The 16,528-nt window shown below is 36.3% G+C and overlaps 1 protein-coding gene across 2 annotated transcripts; it reads left to right on the forward strand.

The window, feature by feature from the left end:
* Positions 1–423: 423 nt before the first annotated feature.
* LOC113664745 (V-type proton ATPase 116 kDa subunit a 1) lies at positions 424–15,454 on the forward strand. 2 transcript variants are annotated; one of them, XM_089182029.1, is made up of 23 exons: positions 424–1,090; positions 1,215–1,235; positions 1,344–1,422; positions 1,516–1,613; positions 1,952–2,080; positions 2,943–3,052; positions 3,573–3,782; positions 4,964–5,057; positions 5,994–6,071; positions 6,540–6,825; positions 7,581–7,720; positions 7,903–8,054; positions 8,629–8,731; positions 9,155–9,273; positions 9,985–10,030; positions 11,472–11,555; positions 12,099–12,185; positions 12,552–12,659; positions 13,202–13,345; positions 13,424–13,541; positions 14,110–14,211; positions 14,398–14,467; positions 14,752–15,454. In XM_089182029.1, exons 1-23 carry the CDS (start codon positions 995–997, stop codon positions 14,843–14,845), a joined length of 2,568 nt encoding a protein of 855 aa, XP_089038155.1. In that variant the 5' UTR covers positions 424–994; the 3' UTR covers positions 14,846–15,454. The 2 variants fall into 2 exon arrangements, with proteins under 2 accessions (XP_089038155.1, XP_089038156.1); XM_089182030.1 differs by having other exon boundaries at positions 850–900.
* Positions 15,455–16,528: the final 1,074 nt, after the last annotated feature.

The following is a 16,528-nucleotide window of genomic DNA, read 5'->3' on the forward strand; positions in this document are numbered from 1 at the left end:
ATCGTTAAATGCGAGTTGTGATAAATTAGAGCTTCAAATTGCGGCACACTTATCGACGATCTCTCCTTAGTAGGAAATTCTCAAAGCTGATAAAACCATTGTGTTTCATCCATCTTAAAAATGGTGATGATATTTTAAAAAGATCTTCCGCAAGAAAAGCTTCTTTACCTCAAGTGCAGTGTCAAAACCGATCCTGATGTCAGTTAAAGTTTTACATTCATCAGAATCCCTCAAGCGGCTCAAAACAACGTGGAAACTCAAACCATAGAAGATGAAACTTCGCAGTTTTCCTTCTATATCTTCTTTTATTTGAGAAGATCACCTGCTTCAGGGAGGGCTTTGAGACTGAAATGCAGCTGAATAAAATCTGTAAACGGCTTACAGTGTGCAAGGAAACCGTCAAAACATAAACACGCGTGCCTTTTCACGGTAGAAGACTGGATCGGATGTTACCTCCACTTCCGATCACGTGATATTTCCTTTCCAGGCTTCTCTCTTGCAAGTTTGTTAAAAAAAGACCATAGAAATGAACTTTCGAAAAAAAGTGAAAAAATTAAATTGATACTGTCTGGTTGGTGCCATAAAAATGATCGGTCTGGAGTTGTGCAAATTGATATTTTGAAGAACAACAGCGTTTAAATAAATCGCTCGAGGGATCAAGGAAAATTGGACCAGAATTACTGAGAGCAAGGCATTCGCCCCAAAACTGAATTGGGAGAAGGATTTTGATTATGCGGGAATCAAAGAAACCTTCCTGTTTTTTTTTTTCAGAAACACAACATCCCTCTCATCTCGGAGGAGGAAGTATATCCGATATAGGAGTCTGGGTACCAATTTTGATCATATGATACTCACCGGATTAACTGGTGACAGCGCGGGAGAGATAACATAACAAATAAGGTTCGTGTGGTGGCCAGATGGCTACATAGAACTCATTGTTACGTTGGACAAAAAATTCATCACATTTTCTGTTCTTCACCTGCTCCTTGCCGAGATGTCTTCCCTTTTCAGATCGGAGGAAATGACATTGGCTCAACTTTTTCTTCAAGCTGAAGCAGCTTACACTTGCGTGAGCGAACTTGGAGAGTTGGTACGAAACTAAGTGAAACTCTCAATCCGATAGATTTAGTGTAGTCTAGTTATTTATTTTAATGTACCTCTACTGTTTTCTTTGATAAAATATACTGAGCTATGCCATTCGTTTTCTTCCTTAGGGCCTAGCACAGTTTCGAGATGTAAGTACAAAATGACAGAGTTCAGCTGCATTCGATTTGTATTGACATGTTTAAAACTTCTACGAGAGATCAACAGAAAATTACTTTTCAATGTCTTTTTCTCGCCAGTTAAATCCAGACGTGAACGCTTTTCAGCGTAAGTTCGTCAATGAGGTGAGACGATGCGAGGAGATGGAAAGAAAACTTCGTAAGTGGACAGGGGAGATTTTAGATGAGTCCTAATTTGGTCATATTTACCCTTATCGTTATCTTAATAAAGTTGGCAAAATTTTCATTGTAGGATTCTTATACAAGGAAATTGAAAAAGCAGATATACATGTATCAGAAGCCATAGAATATCCAGAAACTCCTCAATTACGAGAGATGATTGATCTTGAGGTTAGTAGAAATTAATAAGATTTTTATTGAAATACAAAACACACAAGGTATTCCTCTCTCTCCTCGTCTCTTAACACTTTAACTCTCAGAAATGAGCAACAGATAACTTCTCCCTACAAAATCCATGCACTATCCAGCAAACAGGTCACGAGAATACTAAAATGTATCAGGTAGAAGTTGTTATCTTGATTTAACACCAAGTTCTCACAACACAGTTATTTTTAAGGAAATGTGCAGCAGCTAGAGGGGAGAATTAACAATCAGATCTTGGGAGTTATTCATTTCTAACACTTGTTTATTCATTCTTCCATTTACTTTCTCTTTTTCTTCTTTTTTAGGCCCAATTTGAGCAGCTTGAAAATGAAATGAAAGACAGCAACACAACTTATGAGACACTTATGAAGAACTCTTTGGCACTGACAGAATTCAAACACATTTTACAAAAAACTCAAACCTTCTTTGAAGAGGTAATCAAACATATCTGTACTTGAAAAAGCTCCATTTTACTCCAGTGTATCCACTAATTTGTTGCTAATTAATGGAAATAATGTAAAAAAATGTTTAAACTGAAATGGAAATGGTGTATCCCTAATTATAGGCTGGATGGATTTGCATGAGTCTGTTCTTGGTCTCTTAATACAGAAAAAGGAGTGTCTTTACCTCCCTTGGATGGGATATGCTCCTTTGTCTTTTTACCATGAGAGCAAAGTGTCATGCCCATAGCCATGACAGTCTGTGACTCTTTCAGGGCTTCATCAGTGCATGACCTTTTAATCCTGAGTCAGTGCACAAATGTGCTATAATTGGGATAACCACTCAAAAATCACAGCAAAATTGTTTTGCGATTGAAAGAAGGAGTTTTTCATCTTGTCTCATTATGGATCAAAAGCGAAAATTCCAGGGCCTCAGGAGGAATCATTTTAACCTCCAACCCTCAGATTCTGTACATCACTGCTCCACTGTTGGGGTATTGAGAACTCCGTGGTGAGCTGGGCCATAATTAGGTTCTTATGTGACAAGTGTCCTTTATATTGTGGGGATCGGCGATGTTAAAAGCTTAGTGTGAGTTGATAAAAGCTGTGTCCCTGATCATCCAAGAGTTTCTTGGTTAATGCTTGTGAGCATGCATACATGGGAGCACTAATCAAATCTGAGGGTCTTTGGTTCTGCATCTCTGATAAGGAAAGTAGAATTTTCCTTCATTTCTCAATTGTCAAGACAAGACAAAATGCATAATTCCTGGCTTATTTCATTACAGAGCTCAAAATTAACCATCTTTCTCAAATCATTTATACACAATTTGCAAATTGCATTTTATTTTCATTCTAGGCTGTCTTAGAGGGAAATCAACAACTAATGCATGAATCACAGAGGAGTGATTTACAGGCACTCACAGAAGATGACGCAATGGATGAAATGGGAAAAGAAACTCAACTGGGGTGTGTTTACCAGTTTATTTATAAGTATTTTATATAGATACATTTACCATGGTAGATGTTTTTGTTACATTCTGCAAAATTGAAAAATAAACCAAGAATAGGCTGACACCTTTTTTCAGCTCTTTTAGTGTGCAAACAAAACAAGTCTAATGTATCCTTTATTATATTTTAATACCTGTAAATTAATAATTAAGAGATACCTTGAGAAGATCAAATTCCCATTCATGCATGAACTTATTGGGAACAAGACATTCCAGTTGTAAATAATACATTCAAGTGTTTTGTATTTTATCATGTTTTGTGCTCATAATATAATAAAAAAATACCTTGGGAAGTTTTATTACCTCGCTATCCATTTAAACTTGGGGTATACATGACATTCCTTGGTCAATGCAACAATAAGAATTTTGGTTTGTGATGGAACTTAAGAGAGATAATCTTACATTTGAGCTCTAACATATTTCGCTCACAACGTTTACATTTTGGTGCTCGTGAACAAAATTATTGTCTTCTTTTGTAGTTTTGTCACTGGAGTCATAGTGCGTGAGCAAATGCCTTCATTTGAACGTCTTTTGTGGCGTGCCTGTCGAGGAAATGTGTTGTTAAAACAGGCAGAAATAGAGACTCCTTTGGAAGATCCAAGCACTGGAGACCAAGTCAACAAGTGTGTCTTTATTATATTTTTTCAAGGAGATCAGCTCAAAAGCAGGGTGATGAAAATTTGTGAGGGGTGAGAATGTGTTTTGTTATCTAACTATTGTTGTTGTTGCTGCATTAAGCCTATCAACAACAACAAAATTTATTTATTTTAGCATTTAAAATACATATCTAACAATCACTGCCTGCAAAATAATAAAGCTAACTGAGGCGGCAGGGAAACAAGCATTAACATAAATTCCTAGTTGACAACAAGTTTGATTGACGAGAGGAAATGATTAGGAAATGACTATGTTTGGAAGGATTTTGTCAAAAACAACAGAATAGACAACAGGGCAACTTTTACAACAATAGGAACTCCACAGATAAAGGGCATGTCTAAAGTCATGTGCAATTCTTATATTACCCTACAATATCTGTGTCACCCAAAAGGCATGCTATGTTATGTTATCTACTTACTAAAATAAAAGACAAGGATGAGGCAAACAGAAGACAATAAGCGGTTTAAAAGATCATAGGGAACAAAATCCTTGATCTGTTTCTTTCCATATGTATGGTTGAATTTTCTGCAGAGTGAATTTAATTGTGTAAAGATTTTAAATCAATGATAGAATTGAACATGTATTGAGCAGTACCATAGTGCACAGTCACCCAGTATAAGGGGATTGATTTCTAAACTCTCCCAACTTCTTTCCATTTGTATTATTAGTAGTTTTCACCTCTATTAAGTGGTCACCTCTATCAAACAATGATAGTCACCCTCAACTGAGTCCCAACAGTCTGTGTTTATTGTATGCCCTCCACCAGTATGGAACATTCATGTTAAGTAATATTTAATCCAAGTTTATTTCCTGAATTCAAGGGTGGTAGTATTTTTTAGCAAGTTTGTGTACATTATGGCATAAAGTAGCATTTTTTATTGTCTTCTATTAATTAATAATACCCATATTCTGTGGAACCTGTATTAATCTTTCAACTCTCAGAAGTGATTTACATGTAACTTCTCCCTACAATATTCACCCACTATCCAACAAACAGGTAATGAGAATACTCAAATGTATCAGGTAGAAGCTTTTATCTTGATCTAACACCAAATTCTTGCTACTAATTTACAAGGAAATGTGTAGCAGCTAGAGGGGGGAATTAACAATCATATCACGGGAGTTAAAGGGTTAAGCAGTCATCCTGCTATTCCCCGAGGGCAACTGTTGGACACAAGTTTGACTGTAAATAACTAAATTTTTCCCCTCTTAGGTATCGTGCTTCAATCTACCCATGTCCAAACACTGCGACCGAGAGATTAGAGGTTGCCACTGGAGTAGACACAAGGATTGAAGATCTTCAAATGGTAAGAAAGTTTTCTTTTAATTTTTTTTTTACTCACCAATATTACAGGGTTCAAATCTCTGATTTTCTTCCTTTGATTTAATTATTTAAAGAAAGGTCCTGACATGTGTAGACCTGCAGTTACATTTATTTTCCGTGGAGGGTGTCTTGCTTGTCTTGAGGATTTTTCTGTTGTGTTTCTTTATTATGGTTTGTAGGTTGTCTGTGCAGCTATAACAAACTTTCATGTTGTTTTAGTTGAAAATTTTGCTCTACTGGTGATTTTTCGGAAAATGTTTACTGATGAGGTTCAGGAACTCTCTGCCAATGTTTGTGTAACTGAATATATATACCAGTAATTTGAATATATATATATATATATATATATATATGTATATATATTTATACAGATATATACATATATGCATACCTGTTTTTATAATGTTGCAACATTGAAAATATATATTAAATATTTATATCTTTTGTTTTCTTGTCAAAAAGTGTCTCTTTTTGAAGAGAATATATAAGGTATGCATATTTAATATACATTTTCAATGTTGTAACATTTTTGAAAACAGGTGTGTATGTACATATGTATATATACAGTAGAGCCTTGCTAACTCAAAATCCCGAGGAAAAAAACACTTTGAGTTAGCACCTGGGGTTAGAGTTAGCCAATAGTAAATGTTGAAAAGTCACATAAGGGAAATCAGATCTTGTTATAGTTAGTTAACCTAGTTCCAGTCAGGAGGGTTCTACAATATAAATATACCAGTATAGTGATAAAGGAATTAACATGAATCATTGGTTAAGTAAATGCAACAGAACAAACTTTGAACTAAAACTGGAACAGATTTGATCTATATATTATACACTTGTAATTCTGTCTAGTTTACCAAGTTAGTAAATAAGTTATATCTCATGTTGTCATTTTATTGTCAAATTTTATTTCATTCAGGTCTTAAATGAGACAAGAGACCATCGTTACAGCTTGTTGACAACTTTGGCAAAGAACATCAGTCAGTGGTTTATTAAGGTATTTATTAGAAATCATTAATAGTTAACCCTTTAACTCCCAAGATCTGGTTGTTAATTCTCCCCTCTAGCTGCTACATGTTTCCTCATAAATATGTTACAAGAATTTGGTGTTAGATCAAGGTAACAATTTCTGCCTGATGAGTTTGAATATTCTCATGACCTGTTTGCTGGATAATGTTTTGATGTTATTGGGAGAAGTTACTTGTTAATCACTTCTGGGAGTTAAAAGGATAAACATGTAATTATATAATATTATGTTTTAATAGTTTTACTGGTCATTAATTATCATTAGAAAAAATCAAGAGTCTTATAAGTTCATTGCCATGTAATTTACCATACAGTCGGTACCAAATTAACATCCTAGGAAAGATAATGAGATCTCACTACCAGATTCAAATAATGAAATATTAAATGTAAATTTTGCATTAGTTTATTAGTACTTGTCATTTTTTGTTTTGGTTCCCAGGTTAAAAAGATCAAGGCCATATATCATACCATGAACACGTTCAACTTGGATGTTACTCAGAAATGTCTTATTGCTGAATGTTGGTGTCCTGTAAGTGACTTGAACAAGATTCATCAAGCATTGCGACGAGGCACAGAGCGTAGTGGTGCTGCTATACCATCTATTCTGAATCGCATGGCCTCCGATCAAGAGCCTCCAACTTTCAACAGGACTAACAAGTTTACCCAGGGGTTTCAAGCCATTGTAGATGCCTATGGAGTAGCAAACTATCAAGAGGTTAATCCAGGTGATTCCATGTGATCTTTACTCTTACTTACTTTAGTAGTAAATATTAAGTATTATTAGAATATTAAGATGACCATTCCAAACTGTGTACTTTTGGTAGCTCAGGGAAGGGCACCTATTTGAAACGGGGTGCTTGCTAGAGACAGGGTGCTTATCTCTTTTTTTCAGAAACAGAAAAATGTGAAACGAAAGCTTTCATTTGATGTTTAGTTGGAAAGAACAACAAAAACTGGAAACAGACTTGTTGACCCTGGACTCTTCTTAGCTAGAACAACTAGCCAAGCAATCTTCACAAAGTTGTAAGATGGGATCTTTCGTTCAAAGGAACTTTAAACATTCAAAGGGACGTAATAGTTGAAAGACTGAGATGGTCAAGACCAGACTGTTTTAGTCATAAGGGACTAAGTGAGCAGTTACTGGTTAAAGAAGATGAACCATGGTTGAGTCGACTTCAGTGTAGTATGTACTCTAACACTGCTATAACTGAAACAGAACAGGGGCTTTAGGTGGAATAGAGGTGCTTACTGGTATAGGGGTGCTTATTGTACTGAGGATGCTTACTCAATAGGGGTACTTATTAAAATAGGGATGCCTATCAAGATAAACAAATTTGAGGGGGTCACCCACAACAAAGGGGGCACTTATGTATTGGAAGGAGGGCACCAAATCAAATCATTACAGAAACTGCGACTTGGCTTGATAGCTAATAATTATATTCAAATTGATTTTTTTTTCCATTCCTTCATGTTTCCTTAGCCCTGTTTACTATCATTACCTTCCCATTTCTGTTTGCGATCATGTTTGGAGACTGTGGCCATGGCTTGATAATGTTCCTATTTGCATTGTGGTTAGTTCTGAAGGAAAAGAAGCTGAAAAATTACAAAGGTGGTGGTGAGGTAGGTGTCACATTCAAAGCTAAGATAGACAGATAATCTGTTGGGCTTCAAGCTTCAAACCTCAATGATGAGCACTGAATGGACTCTATGGTGTCCTCTAATATGGCAGTGATTAAATATCATTATGTTAATGATAATTAACCTTCTTATTTTCTTTCCAATTATTGCATATTGTCGTGAAGATGTTTGAGACCATTTTTCATGGCCGCTATATCATCTTGTTGATGGGACTGTTTGCCATGTACACTGGTCTTATTTACAATGACTGCTTTTCCAAGTCCTTCAACATCTTTGGCACAGCCTGGGATCTTAGTGTAGATTGGGATTCAATCAGGTATGAATAATGTAAGGGCAATGATCAGAAGTAAACAGTATCACTAGACACTGACAATAGTTTATTGAGGTACACAAACTTTCCTGAATAGTTACTAGCCCTCAATTTTAAGGAAACATGGCAATCTATTGTCACAGTAGTAGAGTGCTTTCCATTTGGCTGTTGGAGACCAAAACCAAAAATAATCACAACTACAGCCTTTCAGAAGAAAGGAAAATGCCTCTAAAACCCAATGAGAATTCAAACTTAAAACAACCAAACCATCTTAAGCATGGGAAAACCTTGGCAACCATGTTGTAAGTGGTCTTAGTTTTGGATCTAATGGGTTGAGAATGTGGCACAAGATATTTGGACCAATCACAGCAAGGTAAGGCAGAGCTAATGCAATCTCAATTTACTATCAACACCCAATACACCTGATTGAAAATTGTTCTAACTAGAGATCGCATTCCATTTATTAGTAAATAATATCCAATGCAGTAAAGAAATATCTACAGATCTCTGCATTGTAATGAAGGAAAAAAATACAATTAATTTTCTTGCTTTTAAATTTAATTGCCATTTTGTCTTTTAGTAAGGACAACCTAAATAAGTCAGTTGCAGAGAAAGAAGAAATCTGGGTAGACCCCAGGGAAACATATATAAGAGGGGTGCCGTACTTCTTTGGTATTGACCCAGTAAGTGTGTAGTGATTAAAAACAACTTTTACAAGTACCTATTTTAGTAACTGCTGACTATAAGTCTTAAAGATAATACTTATAGATTGAGCAGTTTGCCAACTGGAAAATATTGTCAGTGAGAATAACTTTCTGTCCTTTCTTGATAAAATTAACAGAGAATTTGTATCTGTCCTTTAATGAACTATAAATAAAACATTTCTTTTACACTTTTTAATGCTTAAAACAATATTACTGAAAGTTAATTGTTTTATCAAAGCCATTTCTAATGTTTTGAGCTAACAACAAAATTAATGGCTAAAATAAGTTCTGAAGAATTTGCTGACTGTCAGTAACCATAAATCTGGGAAAACCATGAACGCTTCTTCAAAAAAAGAAAAAAACTTTAGAATCTGATTCTTCTTTACCTCTGCTTCATTTCAGATCTGGCAGCTGGCTACGAACAAACTTGCATTTACCAACTCATTCAAAATGAAGATGTCCATTGTAATTGGAGTGGCCCACATGATGTTTGGAGTTTGTCTAAATTTCTTTAATCATCGGTAATGAAATGTAGATCTTAAAGTGATGAAATACTATTTTATCCATAAAATCTTTACAGGATGGGTAGCTAGTATGGCCTTGGTTGGCCTGTGACCCAGCCTTTGTGAGATCATTTTTTTGGAAATCTAATTTCAACCCTAATGTAGTGTCACCTTAGAGTGAGATGGTACAGCCCTAGAAATAAGTTCCACATGAAAGGAAATAACATGGTCCCTGAATAATAACTTCTTATTAACTGAGCACAAGGGCTGTACAGGGGAATATTGGCCTGAGGTCATAGCAGTACAAACCAAGCACAGCAAGGTCAAAAACGATCCAGAGCCATTATTCTCCAGTACAGCTTGAGCAAGGAAGGTGAGTGAGTAGATTATTATTTGGCACTCCATGAAACTTATTTATTTTCAATTGAATATTCCAGCTTTTTCAAACAAAAATACATGGTTTAATTATGACTGTTTCTGTGGATATGGTCCATGTGGCAAAATCTTGACCAAGTAGGAACTTGTCAGAATGCTTGGATTTACCTTAAGACTTCCTAGCAATAAAATAAATGCAGCATCAAGGACTGAAGCAACTATTCATGGAATATAACTTGAACATGTGTAGGGTACAAGTTTGTCCAGAACAGCCTCAGAAACTTGGCCTTTGTTTGAGAGACTAGTTGAAAATTGTCTCAGATATTATTAATATGCAACTTTTTTATTCTCTAGACACTTCAACAAATATTTAGATATTGTTGCTGAGTTAGTACCCCAGGTAAGTGAAATTGAATTACTTATTGGACGTTGATTTTATCCACATATTCTTCATGGTCAAAACTCAAACAGATAGACTTCATGGCAGAAATGAAATTATTTCAAGTATATATGAATTTTTTCATGAATATACAGGCTGGTGTAATATTGGTCAAATAAAAGGCAAAATGCAAACGTTTTTTGTTTTCGCTTTCTGTAACCTGTGTGGACTAGATAGTAACAGACAGTGCTAAAAAACTCAATATATGCATGAGTGTGTAAGATGTGCAGGAAGCTAACATATTTCCTGCAGTGTAAGTGTTAGATGGCTGACATTGTGGGCAGCAGTATGTTTTCCTTGCTTGATTTGAATACCTACTGGTAACTTAAAGAGCTTTATGTTAACTGATCAGAGCTGATCTTAAGTTGCTTTGCTTCTATGCATTAAGTGCTGCTTGCTGATTTTTTGTTGTTGTTGCTACTTGATGCCTACCAACAGCATTGGTAAGAAGCTGCTCATCTCTGCACCACAAATCTACCCATTAACCCTTTTTGCTCCCAGGTGAGACCAGACAGGAATTTCTCCTTGCAATGTCATTTTTAATTAGAAACAAAATAAGCGGAAAGAAACAATTCTATTAACAAATTTCAGATACGATATTTGCTGATTTAACACCAAATTCTCGGTGCTAAGATTGCATGAAATGTATGGATGACGGTGGGGAGAATTAATCTTTAGATTTTGGGATTGAAATGGTTAAAAGATGGTTAAATGGGAATCACTGCTGGCAAGATTTTCCATAAATGTATGTCACTCCCTAACCCTTTCATTCCCAAGATCTCATTTAGCTATTCTCCTTACAGTCTGCTATAAAATTCTTGTGATTTTTAGCTTTGAGGATTTGGTTTTGGATCTTCTAATAATTCCCCAATTGAGACTTTTCTTTATTCTCATCACTCGCGTGCTTGATATTGTATGAATATTGTAAGAAGAAATTCTTCCTTGGTCAATCATGCTAGTCTCCAACCTGACCACCCTTTGCAGGTTTTTCCTGTCAATATGCAAACTTATTCTTTCTGTTTTTGAGAATCATTCTCTTGATCTCTTGAATTGCAAATAAAAATTAGCTTTATATATATACTGTCTAGTTCCTTATTGTGGGTTGAAGCTTGTCAGGATAAGGTTGAAGTACAATCTCATTCCTAGAGCTAGTAGTGATCATGTGATCAACACTTCAGATCACATGGTTATGGCCACATCAGTTGTTTGTGTGTAAAAATTCTTTCCTGTGTTATTTTCATTTTTTGTTTGTACTACATTTATGTGATCATTCTGATGTCAGAATTAAGAGAGTGGTTTCTTCCAGACATTGTTGGTAGATTGCACCAGCCAAAAGGATTGTCAGAAGCAAAGGATTGTCAATAGCAAACATTTTCTTGTTTTTTTTTTTTTCTTCTTCCAGATCCTGTTTTTGTCATGCATCTTTGGTTACCTGGTCATTCTGATTGTCTACAAATGGATTGCTATAGATATCAACAGTAAGAATGTGAGTTATTGGTGTCGCCCTTGGTGTCACATGTGGGCTGAGCTTCTTGTTGGTTATCATCCTTGCTTTAAGGGTTTTTCTGCAGGATCCTCTGGTTTTCCTCCTTCCACAAAAAACCCCAACATTCCAAATTCCAATTCAACCTAGAAACAGTGGACAAGAAGAATCAACTTGTGGTCAGGAATGTCCTTTGCTAATTTCCCGTTTCCATTTTATTGGGATTTGTTTATATTCAGTGGCAATCTAGAGGAGTACCTTTCTATTTCAATATAAATTGTTTGTTGCTCAACAAACCACAATCACCAAGCTTAAAAGTTTATTTTAGCTACTGGAAGATCACTTTAACTTGTAAAGCTTTGCTGCCACCTTATTTGGATGCATTTTACAGCCCTATACATCTACATATCCCCTATTTAACAACACTGCAAGTAATCATGTTTGGGGCTTTTTAGGTATCATTTGCCATGTTACAAGCAAATATTTAAGTTTATTGATTTAAGTTGTGTACCTCTTTGTTCATGCAATGTTTGCTTGATTTTGCAGCAACCAAGCTTACTGTTGGCACTCATCAACATGTTTCTGGAATTTGGTTCAAAGATAAAAGATGAAAATCTTCTGTATGATGGACAGGTGCTCAAAAATGGTTTTTATTTTCAGTGTATAATGCATCTTTTTTGTAGTGTTTGAAATACTTGAGAGCGTTTTGTTGGCCAGAGCACTAATCACTAAGTGTCTAGCCCTATTTAAACTCCAGTAAGTGACTTAGATATAATTTCTCCTTACAATATCAATACAATGTCTACAATATAAAGCATGAGACAAACATTGAGAATAAAGAAACAGATAAATTAGGGGATCAATGGTGGATCTAATACTCAAATTCTCAGACTTAACTACATAAGAATTGTATAGCAGATAATAAGGAGAATTGTTAAATAAGACGTTGGGAGTGGAAGGATTGACATTTTAAATGGTGTTTCTCTGCTCTTATGACAGGCTGTTGTTCAACCATTACTGGTTGTTATAGCAATGCTCTGTGTTCCCTGGATGCTCTTAACAAAGCCCTTATATCTCCGACATCGGCACAGAGTTAACAAAGAACATGTAGGTCAAGTAATTCCTGGCTATCTTTATTGTTTACCTCATGTGATGTAAAAAGCAAGGGTTGTATGTTATTGTGTAATTGCGCAGAAATCACTTTGGATTTGATTCTGGACATTTCAATGGGAAGTTCATTGGCCAATGTGTTTCCTGATGTTTGGCAGCTTTATTACATGTGTCAATCAATTCTAAGCTTCAACATCCCCTCGTCCCCTGGCACCACCCCAGACATTTGAACTTGTTAAGATTCCTGCCTTTTGGGGCAAAAAATGTGTCCAATACCCCACCCAATTCTTTTGTAAAACTCAGCGATTGTGACTTCCTATACATCGACCAAGCTTTGATACCCAGACTTTTATTCTGTACCAGTTGCTCCTGCAAGTGTACTAGATGTAAAAATATAAAACTGGAGAGCCTTGAAACTTCTGGTGTCTCTTTTTTATGAGAAAACAAAACATATATATTTCATGTATACTTTCCAATTGATATATATGTATATATATGTATATTTATCTGATTCTGTGTCAAACATTTCCTTTTTTAAGGGCTATCAGAGGTTAGGGCTAGGTAACTCCAGTACTCCTCTCTTGTCCGGGGAGATGGATGATTCTGGTATAGACTCTGGTGCAGTGGTTTATCATGACCGCTCGTTTCAGGAAGATCAATCACCTGATGACCATTGTGAAGAGGTATGGGTGCTGTTGGATTCAGGACTCCTTTCGGAAAAAAAATTCAGATCAGTTTTCCTTTCTTTTTTCTGTTTTTAGTTTGATTTTTGGGAAGTGTTTGTACATCAGGCCATCCACACTATCGAATACTGCCTCAGTTGTATCTCAAACACGGCCTCTTACTTGCGACTGTGGGCCTTAAGTTTAGCTCATGCAGGTAAGAACAAGAAATCGGGTTTTCACTTCATCAAAGGTACGGTACAGTGTTGATCATTAGTTCATCCTGTAAGGATTCTTTATACTAGTTGTAGAAACCTCCCTACGGCCTGAAGTCGGTTTTTTGTAACGATCTGGAGGAAGAACATAAGGCAAGAAGAGATTTCAGCGTTAAAAAACTGGGGCAAGACAGCGTGTGGCATGTCTGTACCGTTGACACATGTCCGGGATACCTTTTATTTTTTGGCGATCTCGGCCCAGCCCCCCTATCCGTTGAAATGTCAGTTATAAGTTTCCTTTCCTTCAAAACTCGTGGGACCGTCCTTTAAATAGTATGCCCATATATTGTTTTTCTGTGAGAACAGCATGTAAGAATTCGTGTATACCTCCCCCGTCCTCTTGATTTCATCGAGAGTACCCCTTTACCCTCTTGGGAAGCCAGGCTCTGATTGGCCCCCTTGGTCTGGAGAAGGGGTATTTTAGCGGAGCTCGTAGTGCACGCAGCGCAGCTCCATAGTTAAAAAACCTTCTGATACAACTGTGAAAACTAAACATTTCTTGCATTTTAGAGCTGTCGGAAGTATTTTGGAACATGTCTCTTCGTCCAGCTTTCACATTTACCGGTTGGCTGGGTTCTGTCGCTGCCTTTGTTATATTTTCACTTTGGGCAGGTAAGTGTGAAATAACATTTTACCAGACTAACCTAATAATCTTTCATTACGTCGATCGTTATGCGCGCGTAAGAGGACATGCGCGTAGGCTGTCTTAAAATAAGAAGGGGCGGTTTCCATTTAGAGATCATGGGATTTTTGTATTTAGGCTAATTTATTACATATCACTTTTTTTTTTACACTTAGTTGAAACCGTAGTCATCCTGTTGATCATGGAGGGTCTGTCGGCCTTTTTGCATTCGCTTCGTCTACATTGGTAAGTTCTCATCGCACTCTCTTACGCATTTTCTGCTTTCCCACTCTATCTTCTATTCATTCCCTGCTTGTTTCCCTCAACAGAGAAGTTAATGTTCATTTCTTACTTAAAGTAATTACCACCATCAATTGGTAAACCAAACACCACAAAGAGGCGGAAACTCCTAACCAAGTAGATCGTTTGGAGCTCGTATTTTGTCTTAATTAAGGCGTAGATTTTTGACTCAAACCCAGTCTTCTTAACATGAGAGTACCATAATTATATACGTCTTTTTTCCTTCACAGGGTCGAGTTCCAGAACAAGTTTTATCAAGGAACAGGCTACAAATTTCAACCATTCTCCTTCAAGTCGATTTTGAGTGGTCAGCTTGAGGAATAATTCTAATGTTCGGCTTCCGGAAAAGAATTTCAAAGTCGGATTTGTTCCCGCCCGGTATCTCATAAGAAGCATTCGAAGAGGGCGCAATAAACGAATGGAAGTTTTTTCTACTTTTTATTTTGTCTTTTCTAGGTACTTTATACCATTCTCCTATTTTCCTTGGTCTTTCGTCGGCTTTCAAAAATTGGATGCATGAAGATTTGGAACAGGGCGGAGTTTATCATGAAGTTCATAGGATAGTTCTTTATAAAAAAAAATGAAGGTTGTTAAACACTAAAGATTATATTGAAATGAATATACTCGGAATTTTTCCTAAAGAGATTCTTAGACATTAAATAAGCTCAAAAATATTTAACGTAAAATGATTTTTTTGCTTTAAGAGCGATGAGATAAACTCATGCCTTATTTAAAGTGGATATTACTCCAGAAAGTATTTATTAATAGTCATTAGATATGGGTTTAAGTTTGACTGTTACATTAAGACCTAAAATAATTAACGAGTCTCAAAAATGTGTGAATTTTTTACTTTTTTAATTTTTTATTTTTTCATCCTGATAGAGTAACTCTATCAAAGTTAATACCTGAATACCAGCGTAACTTATTTGAAAATGATGCTTTGGTGTGTTGGTTTACTCACGAATCTCACTCTGATTATTTCAATTTTCGCCGATGTTCTTGAATGTCTAAGAACTAATTTCTTTGGATCGGTTAGTCCGTTTCGACGGCCCTTTGGTGTTCCCGCTTGAAGATGATTGCAACCTAACTTATGCAAGGGTATATATGATCAACCTAACTTATGCAAGGGTATATATGATCGTGTCATAGCGCCAAAAAAAGCAGCGTTGCCTGTTTTGCAGGCGCTTTAATATAGGTTATTTCATCATCCAATTTGTAACACTGAAATAGTGGAATCCCTACAGGAATACGTGCCGTTTTTTGTAGGCATTTTCTCTAAAAACAGGAATCGACTTCGAATTTTATCGTCTTAACCCTTTCTCTCTTATATCTCATAAGCAATTCCCCTTACTGTCTGCCTCTCAATTCTCGTGGTGTTAGTTTGGAGAATTTGGTATTAAATCGACTTATAATCTCCCAATTGATATTTATCTTTATTCTCACTCTTTGTCTGTTTGATATCGTATTGGCATTGAGATATTCTGTCTTAGTCACTCGTGGGAGTTTAAGAGTTAAGACGGGGATTGGTTTTCATGGCAACCTAGAGAGGATGTAACTTTAATGTGTCTTTTTTAACTGCGAATGAAAGTCAGAGAAAGAGAGGGAATCATCATACATCATTCCAGATTAAGTTCCGAGTGAGTTCTACCAATTTTCGGCACCGGCACTGATGCAATTCTGACCACATTTCGAAATTAGAAACAACTTTCAGATGGCAGCAGGTCTCAAAACGGAATAAAAACGGAAGTGGATCATAGAGGCCAGGGGTCTGGAAACGAGTATGAAAAATACTATGCCCTTTTCGGAGATAGGAACCTCAGCAAAGATTTTAAGATGACTCACTCCGTCGGAGGGAGGGCTCCTTGACTCACTGGCGCTGGCGTGAAACCTATGAAACACCTGAATCCCGGTTTGTTGCTTCTTTTCCAGTCGGTATGGCATCTCATCTTATTGTGGGTTTCCGTTACTTCAACCTGTTATAGCCCTGGAATTTTTTCAGCATAGAAT

Source organism: Pocillopora damicornis, chromosome 9, assembly GCF_964200805.1.
Source record: "Pocillopora damicornis chromosome 9, jaPocDami1.2, whole genome shotgun sequence".
In the NCBI taxonomy this organism is placed as follows: Eukaryota; Metazoa; Cnidaria; class Anthozoa; order Scleractinia; family Pocilloporidae; genus Pocillopora; species Pocillopora damicornis.

Coding starts and splice junctions, on each gene's coding strand:
- LOC113664745 (XM_089182029.1), top strand. CDS start 995: ATGTCTTCCCTTTTCAGATCGGAGGAAATGACATTGGCTCAACTTTTT. Junction 7,721..7,902: donor ATTACAAAGGTGGTGGTGAG/GTAGGTGTCACA, acceptor ATTGTCGTGAAG/ATGTTTGAGACCATTTTTCA. Junction 14,212..14,397: donor TATATTTTCACTTTGGGCAG/GTAAGTGTGAAA, acceptor TTTTACACTTAG/TTGAAACCGTAGTCATCCTG.